Source organism: Ceratina calcarata, unplaced genomic scaffold, assembly GCF_001652005.2.
Source record: "Ceratina calcarata isolate Rehan_Ccalc_2016 unplaced genomic scaffold, ASM165200v1 scaffold46.2, whole genome shotgun sequence".
NCBI classification, from domain to species: domain Eukaryota; kingdom Metazoa; phylum Arthropoda; class Insecta; order Hymenoptera; family Apidae; genus Ceratina; species Ceratina calcarata.
This window is the reverse complement of record NW_017170029.1, coordinates 164,128-177,300: the sequence shown is the minus strand read 5'-3', so window position 1 is coordinate 177,300 and position 13,173 is coordinate 164,128. Positions and strand designations below refer to the sequence as shown.

The following is a 13,173-nucleotide window of genomic DNA, read 5'->3' as shown; positions in this document are numbered from 1 at the left end:
ATAAGAAAGGAGATGTATAAATCGTTAATTTTACTTTTAACTTCCATACAATGATACATATATCTTGACTTTATGATAGCAGGTGCAGAATAAAGAAATACAAAACGCTTGCGCTTATATATGTGTATAATTTATATCATAAATGAACAGAGATAGAGGTTTAGAAAATAAAAATATTTAATGTATTGTCTTTATGCAAATAATATTAAATTATGAATATGTTTAATTTTTAAATCAGTTGATTTTATCGATATGTTTGTAAGTCATCCAATAGGAAACAATATACATCTTCTACGGCAATGATAACACGCAAAAAAACAGTACTACGCTAATTAAAAAACACGAGGCAACATTTTTTATTACGTTTTCTATTGAATAACTTGTAAATGAGTAATTGCTGAGTTTAGCTGTATGTTCAAGTTCAAAAATTTCATATATTTATGTATCAATTGAATTGTTGTGTACAACATTATTCTGCAATTTCTGAAAGTGATAAATATCAATTTATAAATCTGTCGTGAAAAGAGAATGTAACTATAACAATTCTGAAAAAAAGTAATGAAAAGAAAAGACCTTTATAATATCCTCTCTTACGTGATTGATAATGATAACTGAAGATGAGATCCTTCTGAATATTTTTAGCGCGTATCTTTTCGAAACACATAGATCATCGAGAAACAATTTCTAATTTAACATCACAGTGTGAAAAGTTCATTGAAATATTGCAACAATGCAGAAGGATCACGATAAATTCCGCGACTTAACGTTTCAAAAGTAATCAAATGTAACTTTACATATCAAAGGTGGGGAGGAAAATATACTTGCAATTAGTCTTATTGTATTATAACTTATGTATTACGTATTTTTCCAGGTACGTAGTTCTTGTCTATTACAGGTTCTTGCAGAAACATATGTAAACATCGTTCATTTTGAGCTAATGGATGTCCTGCTATTCTGAAATATTAGAAATATTTTTTCTCTTAATTTAGAATATAGTTATATATAAGGTGGGGTGATAACTCTGTCCACCTTGAATATCATTGAAACTTAGTGTAATGACAAAATGTTTTAACTTAAAGTTGTCGGGTTTAAAGAGGGGCATTTTGGGGTTGATTTTGATATTGCTTTGACCCTATCAACCTAACACAATAGGAGATAATATGAAATGTTGTTGCATCAGAATATTAGTTACAATCGTGTCATCCATGAAATATGATTATATTATATAGGTTCGCCAAGATACAATGTTATGAATAGCAAACATTTATGTGTTTAAATACTCACTTATTAACAAAAGCTTCTAATCCTTTCCTTCGATCCTCTATAAAATCTTCTTCAAAAATACCATCATCCCCTCGAAAAGGCATCTGACGCTTCCAAGCTTTCCCTGGTAGGGGAGGCACTACAATCTGTAAATTAAAGTAAATGAATTGAAATAATCAAATCTACTTGTTTTAAGTATTCAGTTAATTCTTAATCTTTTTATAAAAATTATCAACTGACCTTGCTATCTCTTTCTAGTTCAGTTCTTAGCCATTCAAAATCACTGTATCTCCTCCTAACTGTGGAGTCTTTCACTTTGAAAACTGGGAGATTTGTCTGTAACATTATAATCAAAAGTATAATATATCTTTCATTATTACAATTTTTTAGATACTCCTAATTTTAACCATGAGGGATAATTCACACTTATCAGTTCAAAAGACATACGAACAGATTCAGTAACATACTTTTGTATCTGCTCATTTTTATCATGAATGTGAGATAGCAGACACAGCCCATGATACATTTGGTCAATGTCCATTAATAAATTACTGCTACTACTATCAGAGCTATAACTTTTCTCAAACTAAAAAAAAGTGTTACCGATAAATGACGAACATATTAATAAAATAAATACGTACGTGAGCTTTCGTAAGTTGTTAAATTTATAGTTAACAATACTATACTTATGTCCTGATTGTACATAAGTAGTGACTGCAATGCTGAACTTTCATTCGAAAAAAATGATGTATTATATAAACATTTATCAAATTCGCGATCTAGTGCGAATTGTTTAATGAATTTCGTAAGCATAAGCGAAGAATGTTTATAAAACAGACTGGAACTTTAGCGGCAAAAGGAAGTCTGGTATTCGGTGTGGAAAAGTGGATGTTAATGTTTGGTAGCAAACAGGAAACGTACGTAAAATAAAACGTGGCTGTTAACTCACCCTCATGCGGACTTCATAATCGGTATACCGTTTCTTGCCGACGCCGTGTGTGATTGGATTAATCACGTCAATTTCGAGGAAATTCGCAGGCGCTGCATAAGCGTCATCGAGCGTCTGTTTCTTAACGTTTAAACGGCGTGTCGCATCCACTGTCGTATCCGCCATACCTTCTAACTGTTAATTAAGCCGCTTAAAAGACACCTAGAAAACAAATCCGATTTGCTGGACAACGAAAGTGTCTCAAATGACAGCGGTGAGAAACTTGACACAATTCGTTCTCATGTGTTAAGACCGTGGACATGGCGTAGGACAATGGATATAGAGAGGAAACTCATTAATTAAATGGAACCCTCGTACCCGCAATCTTGTAGACAAATCTGGAACTCTATAACCACCGAAAACATACTATTAAAGAGTGGCAGCGCCAGTGACTCGTGTAATCGTTGGGACAGCGAATAGGGTCCAATGGATGTTTAAAACAATCGGTAATCGTTCTTTCCAGTGGAATTAAAAGGAAATTGCACAGAACCTTTTTTGTACATACATATAGCAACCGATGCTATGTACAACTTTTGTCTTAAACATTTTTCGCTTGGACGAAGAAAAAGTTTTTGCAATAAACAATTTTATTTATTAATCGTAAGCATAAGCGAAGAATGTTTATAAAACAGACTGGAACTTTAGCGGCAAAAGGAAGTCTGGTATTCGGTGTGGAAAAGTGGATGTTAATGTTTGGTAGCAAACAGGAAACGTACGTAAAATAAAACGTGGCTGTTAACTCACCCTCATGCGGACTTCATAATCGGTATACCGTTTCTTGCCGACGCCGTGTGTGATTGGATTAATCACGTCAATTTCGAGGAAATTCGCAGGCGCTGCATAAGCGTCATCGAGCGTCTGTTTCTTAACGTTTAAACGGCGTGTCGCATCCACTGTCGTATCCGCCATACCTTCTAACTGTTAATTAAGCCGCTTAAAAGACACCTAGAAAACAAATCCGATTTGCTGGACAACGAAAGTGTCTCAAATGACAGCGGTGAGAAACTTGACACAATTCGTTCTCATGTGTTAAGACCGTGGACATGGCGTAGGACAATGGATATAGAGAGGAAACTCATTAATTAAATGGAACCCTCGTACCCGCAATCTTGTAGACAAATCTGGAACTCTATAACCACCGAAAACATACTATTAAAGAGTGGCAGCGCCAGTGACTCGTGTAATCGTTGGGACAGCGAATAGGGTCCAATGGATGTTTAAAACACAATCGGTAATCGTTCTTTCCAGTGGAATTAAAAGGAAATTGCACAGAACCTTTTTTGTACATACATATAGCAACCGATGCTATGTACAACTTTTGTCTTAAACATTTTTCGCTAGGACGAAGAAAAAGTTTTTGCAATAAACAATTTTATTTATTAATTAAGTATTGATGCTAGCGAAGAAATTTGTATATAAAAGTCGTAGGTACTGACGTCCTCTACAAAGAAGGTTCTATGCATTCTTTTTATAACTGCGGTATTTAACAAGTTAATACGTACAGTCTCTATCCTAAATTGTATATTAAATGAAGGAGATATTTAGAAATGAATCAACGTTTCATTAAAACCTTTAAAGCAACGATTTTTATTGCAAAAAACAAACACTCATTACTTTGAACACAATTGCACGTACACAGTGATGAGCACACGTATAATTAAGGAATTATATTGAAAAGTGGAAAATTTTTCCATCAAGAGTTATCATATTTTATTCAGGTGCTCGCCACTATATCACGTGCCTAACAAACATGTTTCCACGTACATTATATAACGTTCTTATATTCGTCCCACGGTACGAGTAATCGATAAGTTTCGTCAGACTATGAGGTGAGAGACGTCCGCCGTGTAGGCAGCCGGCGACAGTCGAATATCATCTGATCGGGGAATGGGTCGTTGACGAATGTCGCTATCACCTGGCCAGGCTCGGCCAGGGCTGCGTGGTGCTACGTTCGACCTGGCTACTGTGTCGACCGCCAAACTGACGGTCGTAGGATCGTTCAGGCCATTACTTTGAATTCTTCGTTGAGCGGCTATCGAAGCCCGCAGGGTCTTCCGTTTCTGTATTTCAAACATTGAAAGAGATTAGACTGAGCAGTAGTTCATCGTATATTTTCAAAGGAGATTGCAGTAGACTATCCTATTTAAGACTACATGGTTTACAGCACAAACGTTTTACATATACAAATATTTTATTTTGCATAAAAATCCGCCGTCTATTCATAATGATATGCATGTTTATTAAAGAGTGCTTTAAACCATAGGTATTGGACTCATATCGTAGTAATATGTATATTAAATAGTATTGAAAATATAACTGTAGTATTTAGCGTTTCTAGTGATATAGATAGCTCAACCTTTTCGCAGCAACGCGTTCGAAACTAAAGGTTCAATTGTTTCTTTACACACGCCGTTGCGTTAGGGAAAGGGTTCAATGGTATATCAAGCGTATCATTACCGATGTATAAAAAAGCCAACCTTGTGTGTAAGAAGCGATCGTAGTGTAAAACATGTAAAAAAATTGTAGTATCTTACACTGTTATTGTCAAAAGCATGAAATCAAATACAGTAGAACTTCGATTATCGGGAGACAGACGGATGATTGAAATTTTAGATAATAGAACGATACTTCTTGTCGCGTGGAACTGTATATGTTTTAAATACAAATACGAAATAGATAAAATAATACAAATCGAGGCCTCCTATTTATAAGATCTTGGTGGACCTTCATATTCATTCAACATGATTGTATATACCTCTAACAACAATATTTCATATTACCTCCTATTGTATTAGTCTCATATGGTCTTGTTTTTTTTTTCCTAAAAATTGTTCAAGCGATGTATTAAAACATTCAGCTTCTTAGTATTAGGATAGCAATTAGGTTTATCAATGGGATTTGATCGTGATTATGTTGACCGTTGAAAATTCCTAGTGTAAACGCAGGTTTAATAAATGGGTGTTCCGATAATCAGGATTCTACTGTATTGCTTAAGCTAAATCAACTCAAAGCTTGCAAAGCGTATAAATTTTTGTGCTTTGATTCTATAATATGCGTTCGTGTGTATATTTGTCTTGACATGTCTTTTTCTTTTCATCGTTACGAGTTTTGTCCGAATTCCCTGCGCTCCTCCCTTACTTCCTCTTGGCTGCTTGCGTTTTACTGATAAACATAGAACTCTGAGGAATGGACAACGAAAGACATCGAACAAAAAGAAAGAAATCTAGTTTCGAACGTAGTCCATCCAGGTTTTATTAATTTTTCTTTTACCTCGATTGCGCCTCTCCACTTGTCGGCCGCGTGTCTAGCCAGTTCCATTTTCTTCTGTTTGCGAATTTGATGTTTCTTATACGCCACCTCGATGATGATTAATCCGATACCACCTATGATTCCTACTCCAACAACTATAAACACCCCAGCCATGTTTTTCAAGCCCAGAGTGTTTGGAGCTTTTTCTGATTGCTCACATTGCTCCACGCTGTCTTGAAAAATCCAGTGTTTGTCGAGGTTCTCCATGAAACCGCCTAAACAGCGAACACATATTTCGCGATCATAGAGAAACTACAATGACTTCCAATAATATTTGGAGCATATGTGTACTGGTATAGTTGTCAATTAAATTCTTACTTTCATGAAAGTCTAAGATAGCGAGAGTCACAGCATCCGCCCACAACGAGCCTTTCTGCAAGCCGATACCGTAACCGGACCGGCCGAACAATTCTCCCGCGGTTACTAATTCACAATCTTGAGCAGCTTCGAACTCCAAGCGAGAACTGTCCCAGATGAAAGCCATAAGCTTCCTATACAAACACAAGATCGTCTTTAGGATTATCGATCTCCGTTGCGAAATTCCGGAACGTGAAGATTTTCTTACCCAATTTTAATATCTCTAATCGCTTCCTCGGCAGTGTCGTAATTATTAGCTTCCATTGTGCGATACATATTGGACAATTCAACTTGTCGACGGAAGTACATGTCCACGGCGGAACCTTTCACCGTGGCGCAAGTAAGGTTCTCCATGGTATTCCTCAGCTACAGATGCGCGTAACGGGATTTTTAATTAATAATAGTTGACAAAAAACTATGTCCTAATTTATTTACTTTTATCAGAAAATAATAAGATTTATGTTGTTTGCTATTGAAATGCGTAGTTAAAACCTAATAGAAGTACGTCCTCGTTTTGACCCTTTTTTGTATTAAATGCCGTTTCGCCCTCTTTTGACAAAAAAAATGTGGTAACTCGAGTCCTAAATAATGATTTATTCTTACACGAGCATCGTTGATGCCAGTGAGTTTGGTCTTGGGCCGTTCCAGTACGAGGAACGCGGCCAAGTTGGCAGTGTACGAAGCGACGATGATCATCGCGAATCCTGCCCACACCATGCCTAACACCCGAGCAGAAAAACTCCGTGGAGTACCTATTTATCAAGAATATAATTAAAAATCATAAAGTCAGTAATCGGAGATGCGGAAGTATTTTTAAGCGGCTCTTTTTCCGCCCACGGGTTATCGATTTAATTATGCCTCGATTGGCAAAAGAATGTTACGGAGCTTTTTATAAATATGTAGCATGCATTAATGTCGAACCTTCTCCAATCCCGCTGTTGAGTAGAACTCCCCAGGCGAACCAAACGGCGCTGGAAAGGTTCAGGGCGTCCTCTTCGGTACCGTCAGTATTTGCTAGCTTGAACCTCCCGAAGGGCGAAAACCGGTCGAGGAGGTACAGAACTAGAGCCACTACGTGCACCGACACCATCACCAGTATCCATAGAGTGTTACTGAATGGTTGTAAGAACGACACCAGAGTCGAAGACCTCGATGGCTACGACAGAATATTTCTTTGTTAAATGCATTATATCGATTATATTCCTTACTTACAGTCACTTACATTCATACTACATTTCTTAGACAATTAAAAAGTCTGCAACCCTTAATCTGACACAATTCTAAAAATCGGACACAAACTTTTACACTGACCTAATGAATACTAAAATTGTGCGATGTATACCTTCTTTTCAAGTATGGTAATGCCCTGATACTTGAATGGCTTGCTGAATTCGATGAACTCAGCGCGCTCGGGATTGATCGTTAAAGGCGCGACGATCATGTCTGCTCTTTCATTCACCAGCTCTCCGATAAGTCCCGTCCATTCTTTCTTTCCTCCAACTGCGATAAGAGATTCAAATTTTACTTGTTCTGAAACTTGTTCATTTTGCTTACTCACCTGAAGTTTCCTTGATCACGTAATTGCCGAATTGTCCATCGGGTGACAAAGCCAAGCTGTAGGTGAAATTAATAGTCATCGACAGCTGTCTCAACAGGTCCATGCAGTATCCTTTGCAGCAGTATGTTCTAGTATCTAGAAACGTTTGAATCATTGAAGACATAGAAAAAACATAATCATTAGACTATGGTTTTTGAAGTAAACAAAATATTTTCGGTACCAGTTTAAAGAACGTGTTTTAAATAACAGTTCTTTTTATCATTTATATATTGCAATGTGGACTCAATTTTTGATATTAAAATACATAAAATCCGCAGATAAAAAATAACCATACATTGAAGAATGTAATTAATAATTACTCTCATATTCAGTCGCGTTGAAATGGGGACAAAGAATCTCTTCCGACAGGCAAGTTTCGTCGGGTGCGATCTCGCGAACGTAGACGAACGGCTTCTCCTCAATCGTGAGTACTTTTAAGTGCGTCGGGATCATGAAACCCTCAGGTTTAATTTTCAGTCGGCCGGGCCACATTATATCCGTCTCGTTCACGCTGAGTGTCATTTTCATCCCATTCTGCGATTCAATGAATCATTTGTTTTTTACATCAAATACTGATTAGGAGACTGTGGATTTTATGCATTTATGAGATCCAGGGTCTGAAATCGGAAATGGAAAGAAGAAATAGGAAAAGGAAAAGGAAGCGATGGAAAGTAGAAAATAGGGTATAAAGGTCTGTGGATAGAGGGAAAAAGAATTAGATGGCAGGAGTCGAGAGAGGATGAAAAGGGCAATTTTTTATTTTTATATATTACTATTTTACTCACAGGTGGATAAAAGTACTGGCCGACGGACACGCGGTTGTTCTCTTGAATATTGATGATGTCGTATTCAGCAAAGATTCGGTCTCCGTTGTCGTCGAACGCTACCTTCCCGGTCTTACCGTTCGGCAATTCTTGCTTGCGAATAAATCTAAACAGAAATAGAACAGCAATTAGTATAGCCAGTGGATAAAAATACGGGGATAATAAATCGTACTCGAATAGGATCTTGCCAGTTTCCCATATGGAACCAGAGTCACCACAATCCTTCGGCGCCTCTGTGATCCCTTTGGTCTTGTTCATTTCCCGTACAGCGGATACAAGCACTACCCTGAAAAATGCGTTCCTATTAGTCTACGAGATCACGCAACAACTCAAGTGGTAAAAGTCATAGTGGTGTAAGTCATTTTTCGGAATGGAGAACCTCCGGTATTTTACTGCTACAGGCTTGCAAATTTTTTTATTGTCGCATTAATAATTAAGGATTCTCCAAATCTCGATCGGGAATTGGGGTATTCTTTAATTAAGAGTTAAAATTCAATTGTTAATTCGAATTTCTTCCAATTAAGATAATTAAATAATTTTCATTATAAATTATCAAATGGTGTTTGATTAGATTAAAGATTGAATCATTGACTTGTTTCAGATTTTCTTTAAACGTATTAACATCTGTAGATGAAGTAAGATTTCAGGTCACAACTTGACCGAAACACGACTTATACCATTATGTCTTTTGCCGCCTCAATTAATGAAATATATTGATTACTCATTAATAAATTTTCTCAACCTTAACGTTCATCTAAATTACTAAAATTATTTACTGAATCAAATTGCAAAAGATACAAGAATTCTATTAATTGAATAAATTGCAGCTTCAAGTGTTTGTTAATCAGTTGAAATAGGTCGTTTCACACAGAAAAGGAAAGAGATAGAGAGAGAGAAAGAACAACATTACACATATCCTAAACGTTCAAAGCACAAAGTTTCGTTGTACGATTACAGAATATCATCCACTGGAGGGTGTGCTAAGAGAATATGTCATATCCGGGTGATCTGAAATCAATTGTACTGGTGAATTGCATTGGTGAGACCAGGGTGCATATCCTTGGTGCGTTGCATGCAATCTGTACATATCTATATTAGAGACAGAGTTTCAAAAGATGTTTCTATCTTCCACTGTGAAGCGTTACAAGACGTCCTTCGCAAGTCTTCTTGTGCGTAGAGAGTGCGCCCTTTCAATGGTAAAACACGAAACTACAGACGCAACATACATGCGTGAGATGTCTATGTACGATTAGAAAGGAACTGACAGGCTATCCTCGATGTGAGAATCCTCTTTCTCCGCGTTAATTAATTTCAACCCGAGAAGACCTTCCGGTGCGTTCGGCGCATCTAAAGCTTGCTCCGTTACGATCCAAACGTATCCTGCTCCGGTCATGTTCAACGCTGCTGCGTCTTGGAAGATCACGATCGCGTCCGTCTTTCTGTTGCGAGATAATGATTTATTCTAGATCAGAATGTATTAGCAGTAGAACTCCGAGAGATTGAATCTCTACACTTACGAGGCGTAGAGAAGACAAACTCGAGCTTGCGCGTTCTTCATGTCCATCAATTGTTGCGTGAAACTATCTAAACCAGGTTCAAACTCGATCACGGACTCTACCTGTGTCCAGAGAGAAGTTATTATCGTAAATGTCTAAATTTCTGTTCACGTCACAATTCTCCTTGCTGGATTATACACATGGTTGTTGTATAAAATGATAGAATAAAGAGGCCGTGAGTAGAAATTGTTACGGGAACAGACATTTTATCATTTATTATATTTTAAAAACATCGTTTCTTTAAAATGGTTTCGTTAAACGTACCTGAACTTTGATTTCTACATCGTCCTCCAAATTCTGCGATGCTGTCTGAAACCTTCCCAAAAGTGCTCGACCGTCTGTGTCCGAGCTATGAATGAAGATCACTTTCATGTAATTGAAATGCTTCAACAATTCGACCCATACGTCCGCCTGGTGCGAGTACGGCGGCACCGTCCTCAGGAAAGAGACGTGAATGTTCTAAGACACAAATTTTTTTATTTCGAATTATCATTAAATGAATCATACTTCTTATTTATCGTTGAGTAGACAACGAACGTTTATGCATTTATAGGAATTTTAAATGATTTAAAAAAACACAGTATGCAGTGATACGTAAAACAATAGAAAATATCGAAAGTGAAACACAATTTATAATATTGAGAGGAGAAATGTCTATATGCATTTTTTTAATTTTATTTATAGAAATAGGAATTTGTACAAAAATCCGCAGTACATTTATGAGTCATCAATATTTAGCGTAACACGTAAATAATGCAATAATATAATATCTACGTAATATGTATTAGGCAACCTTATTTACACTAAGCCTACTGAACGGATATGGCCAATTCTTATTGCTGCTAGTATTATACAAAAACTGCAATTTTATGCAAAATTCTTTTTTTTTTAAACTTGGTTTATGTAATGTAATCCATTTAATGTATTTTATTGGTTTTTAAAATACATTAAATAATTTTAGTATATTTTTGCTTATACTTATTTCATATGATTTCTTCCTTACTACATGATAAAGAATTAACTATCAGTTTTATTAATACATTTCTTTGTATGCAATGCAATTTTGATCTTATTATTCCGACCAGTCGTCGATGACATAATCGACCATCGATCCCCAATCGACTTATTATTATTGACCCCCTTTACAATTTCATCCACCCCTAAACAATAATTTAGAAACATCGATTAATTCATCGAACATCAATTAATTGCATCGAATGAGACACCCTGTATGTAATTTAATGCTTCTTGTATCGATTTCTATAGGCAAAGGAATTTTCATGGAATCGATATCTGTAAAACAGACTCACCTTGTCGGAGAACGCCGAGTCCCTCGAAGATATTCCTATAACGGGTATATGATAGAATCCGCTTGTGTATGAAACAGCTGCTGGCGAGAGCTCGCCCGTCGGAGGATGAGACACGACCACCGCGTACACTTTTTCCGCTATTAACGAGTTACACACGCTCAGAGCTGTTTTAATCGGGTTGGAATCCATGTCTATCACTTTGTGCTTATAGGTGATCCCCTTATTAACATACTTCGAGTTGAAGTTCAGATTCTGAAATCGATAACTAACAATGAGAGCATTGTACCCTTTTACGGGATCGTGATTGATCAATCTATATAATTAGATAGAGCGATCGAATCTCAGTTTAAATTTGAATTTGACTAGTCTAGATCGTGATCGAAGAATTTTATTCAATAATTAAGCAAATTCGATTGTGTGGAAATATATTTTAACAAACTTCTATCAAACATCTGCGTCATGGAATTTGACTGAAGGAAGTTTTGGATTCTACTTACGTTCAAAGTATTTTCGAAAGACACTTTGCTTTCGTTGTTGGAGAAAACGCCGCCAATCCTATAGAATGTGGGATTGTTGAATTGGCTGGCGACGAGTCCATTGTACACCTCGTCATTGAGGATAATTAGGAATGTGAACAATGCGACACCTTCGTATTTCATTATGACGAAATTCGATCTACGGTAGAAAAACGGGTTTCGAGAGCGTTTCATTCAATAACCATAATGGTGCAATAAAGAGCCATAGAAGTTAAGCCAATAATTTTTAATAATCAATTGTTTGTGTTACAGTAAATTGAAATTCAGGGTGCGAATCAACATAAATTTGCAGCTACTCTGTACGGCGTTCATCTGAGAGAGGTCTGAACGTACCCGATCAGTTGCCGGATTCAGTTCACGTACAAATCAGTCGTCGATTCATTTGTTCAACGGTTCACGCCCTTGTCCGAGTGCTCGGCGAACGGACCCAGCGTTGACGACGAGCGCGAAGGTGGATCTGAGAGACAGAAGTCAGAGATTCATTGATCCGTTCGGATGCTGCGCACAGACTCCGTCCCCACTATCACAATTTTTGGCTGTTTCCTCGATTTTCGATAACTTCCCTCTCGTTTACGTAATCTGCACCACCCAATCGTCCGATCATCTCAACCCCTTTCCCACGATTGACCCTCATCCCTCATCGAACTTAACCCGATCTTTATATTTAGGACACATTAAACGTTTAGAACTTATCCAGAAATTACTTAACTATTATGTATATAGGGTGAGTCAATAAAGAATATCATTTAAAATTATTCATTGATCATTGATTTTATTTTAAAGGGTGAGAAAGGTACATTAGAATTTGTTAAAATGCGAGAACATATTCACTTAATGATTTTCATAAACAACATGTAATAAAGTAATTATAAACTACAAATCGTATATTTTACTCTTTACTGGCACTAAATATATTGCAATTTATTTTTACTTTAAGAACGACGTGCAGGTAAACTTCTGCTATTGATTAATTTAATCGGAGCTTAGTGACACTGGGCTTAAATGGTCGCTTATTTTCTTAAATTAGAAGACTAGCAAGGTTGCCTTTGAGATATTCCCAGTAGTCGTAACATTTGGTGACGTCTCCTTAATCCTCTGGTGAACAATTCCTTGAGACCTTCACTGTTTCTAACTACTTAAGTAATTACAAGTTCAAATAGAAATTGCAGAAGGGATGGTAACACGCGATTTAGACAGATCGATGATTGTGATCATAACGAACGGATTAAAAATGCTAATATGATTAAATACACATTATATTTACTTATATAAAGAGACATCCTCTGATTATATGTTAGCAAAAATCTGAAAAACTACTAATAAAGACTCCTCCTGTTTTCTTGATAACTGCGTAACATAATTTGGGTATTCTGGAAATTAATTTTTCGATGGCTCTTGTAAATAGTTCCAGAGATCAGTTTTAAACGGAAACG

The 13,173-nt window shown here is 36.6% G+C and overlaps 2 protein-coding genes across 5 annotated transcripts; both read right to left on the bottom strand.

Moving 5' to 3' along the window:
* Positions 1-414: 414 nt before the first annotated feature.
* Snx3 (sorting nexin 3) lies at positions 415-3,321 on the bottom strand. Of its 2 annotated transcripts, none has more exons than XM_018028553.2 (4): positions 2,996-3,321; positions 1,504-1,599; positions 1,285-1,409; positions 415-954 (listed from the first exon to the last, which is right to left on the bottom strand). In XM_018028553.2, exons 1-4 carry the CDS (start codon positions 3,158-3,160, stop codon positions 849-851), a joined length of 492 nt encoding a protein of 163 aa, XP_017884042.1. In that variant the 5' UTR covers positions 3,161-3,321; the 3' UTR covers positions 415-848. The 2 variants fall into 2 exon arrangements, with proteins under 2 accessions (XP_017884042.1, XP_017884041.1); XM_018028552.2 differs by lacking the exon at positions 2,996-3,321 and adding an exon at positions 2,213-2,531.
* Positions 3,322-3,814: 493 nt separating this feature from the next.
* Nmdar1 (glutamate ionotropic receptor NMDA type subunit 1) lies at positions 3,815-12,417 on the bottom strand. Of its 3 annotated transcripts, none has more exons than XM_026815539.1 (17): positions 12,074-12,417; positions 11,702-11,879; positions 11,205-11,456; positions 10,159-10,353; positions 9,856-9,956; positions 9,604-9,777; positions 8,511-8,624; positions 8,300-8,444; positions 7,835-8,048; positions 7,476-7,610; positions 7,260-7,417; positions 6,839-7,073; positions 6,521-6,669; positions 6,126-6,283; positions 5,879-6,051; positions 5,522-5,775; positions 4,069-4,311 (listed from the first exon to the last, which is right to left on the bottom strand). In XM_026815539.1, exons 2-17 carry the CDS (start codon positions 11,861-11,863, stop codon positions 4,069-4,071), a joined length of 2,862 nt encoding a protein of 953 aa, XP_026671340.1. In that variant the 5' UTR covers positions 11,864-11,879; positions 12,074-12,417. The 3 variants fall into 3 exon arrangements, with proteins under 3 accessions (XP_017884036.1, XP_026671340.1, XP_017884037.1); XM_018028548.2 differs by lacking the exon at positions 4,069-4,311 and adding an exon at positions 5,342-5,413; XM_018028547.2 differs by lacking the exon at positions 12,074-12,417 and having other exon boundaries at positions 3,815-4,311; positions 11,702-11,863.
* Positions 12,418-13,173: the final 756 nt, after the last annotated feature.

Coding starts and splice junctions, on each gene's coding strand:
- Snx3 (XM_018028553.2), bottom strand. CDS start 3,160: ATGGCGGATACGACAGTGGATGCGACACGCCGTTTAAACGTTAAGAAA. Junction 1,600..2,995: donor ATTATGAAGTCCGCATGAGG/GTGAGTTAACAG, acceptor ATAATGTTACAG/ACAAATCTCCCAGTTTTCAA. Junction 1,410..1,503: donor AACTAGAAAGAGATAGCAAG/GTCAGTTGATAA, acceptor TTTAATTTACAG/ATTGTAGTGCCTCCCCTACC.
- Nmdar1 (XM_026815539.1), bottom strand. CDS start 11,863: ATGAAATACGAAGGTGTCGCATTGTTCACATTCCTAATTATCCTCAAT. Junction 8,445..8,510: donor ACTGGCAAGATCCTATTCGA/GTACGATTTATT, acceptor ATTTCTGTTTAG/ATTTATTCGCAAGCAAGAAT. Junction 6,052..6,125: donor ATTAGAGATATTAAAATTGG/GTAAGAAAATCT, acceptor GTGTTTGTATAG/GAAGCTTATGGCTTTCATCT.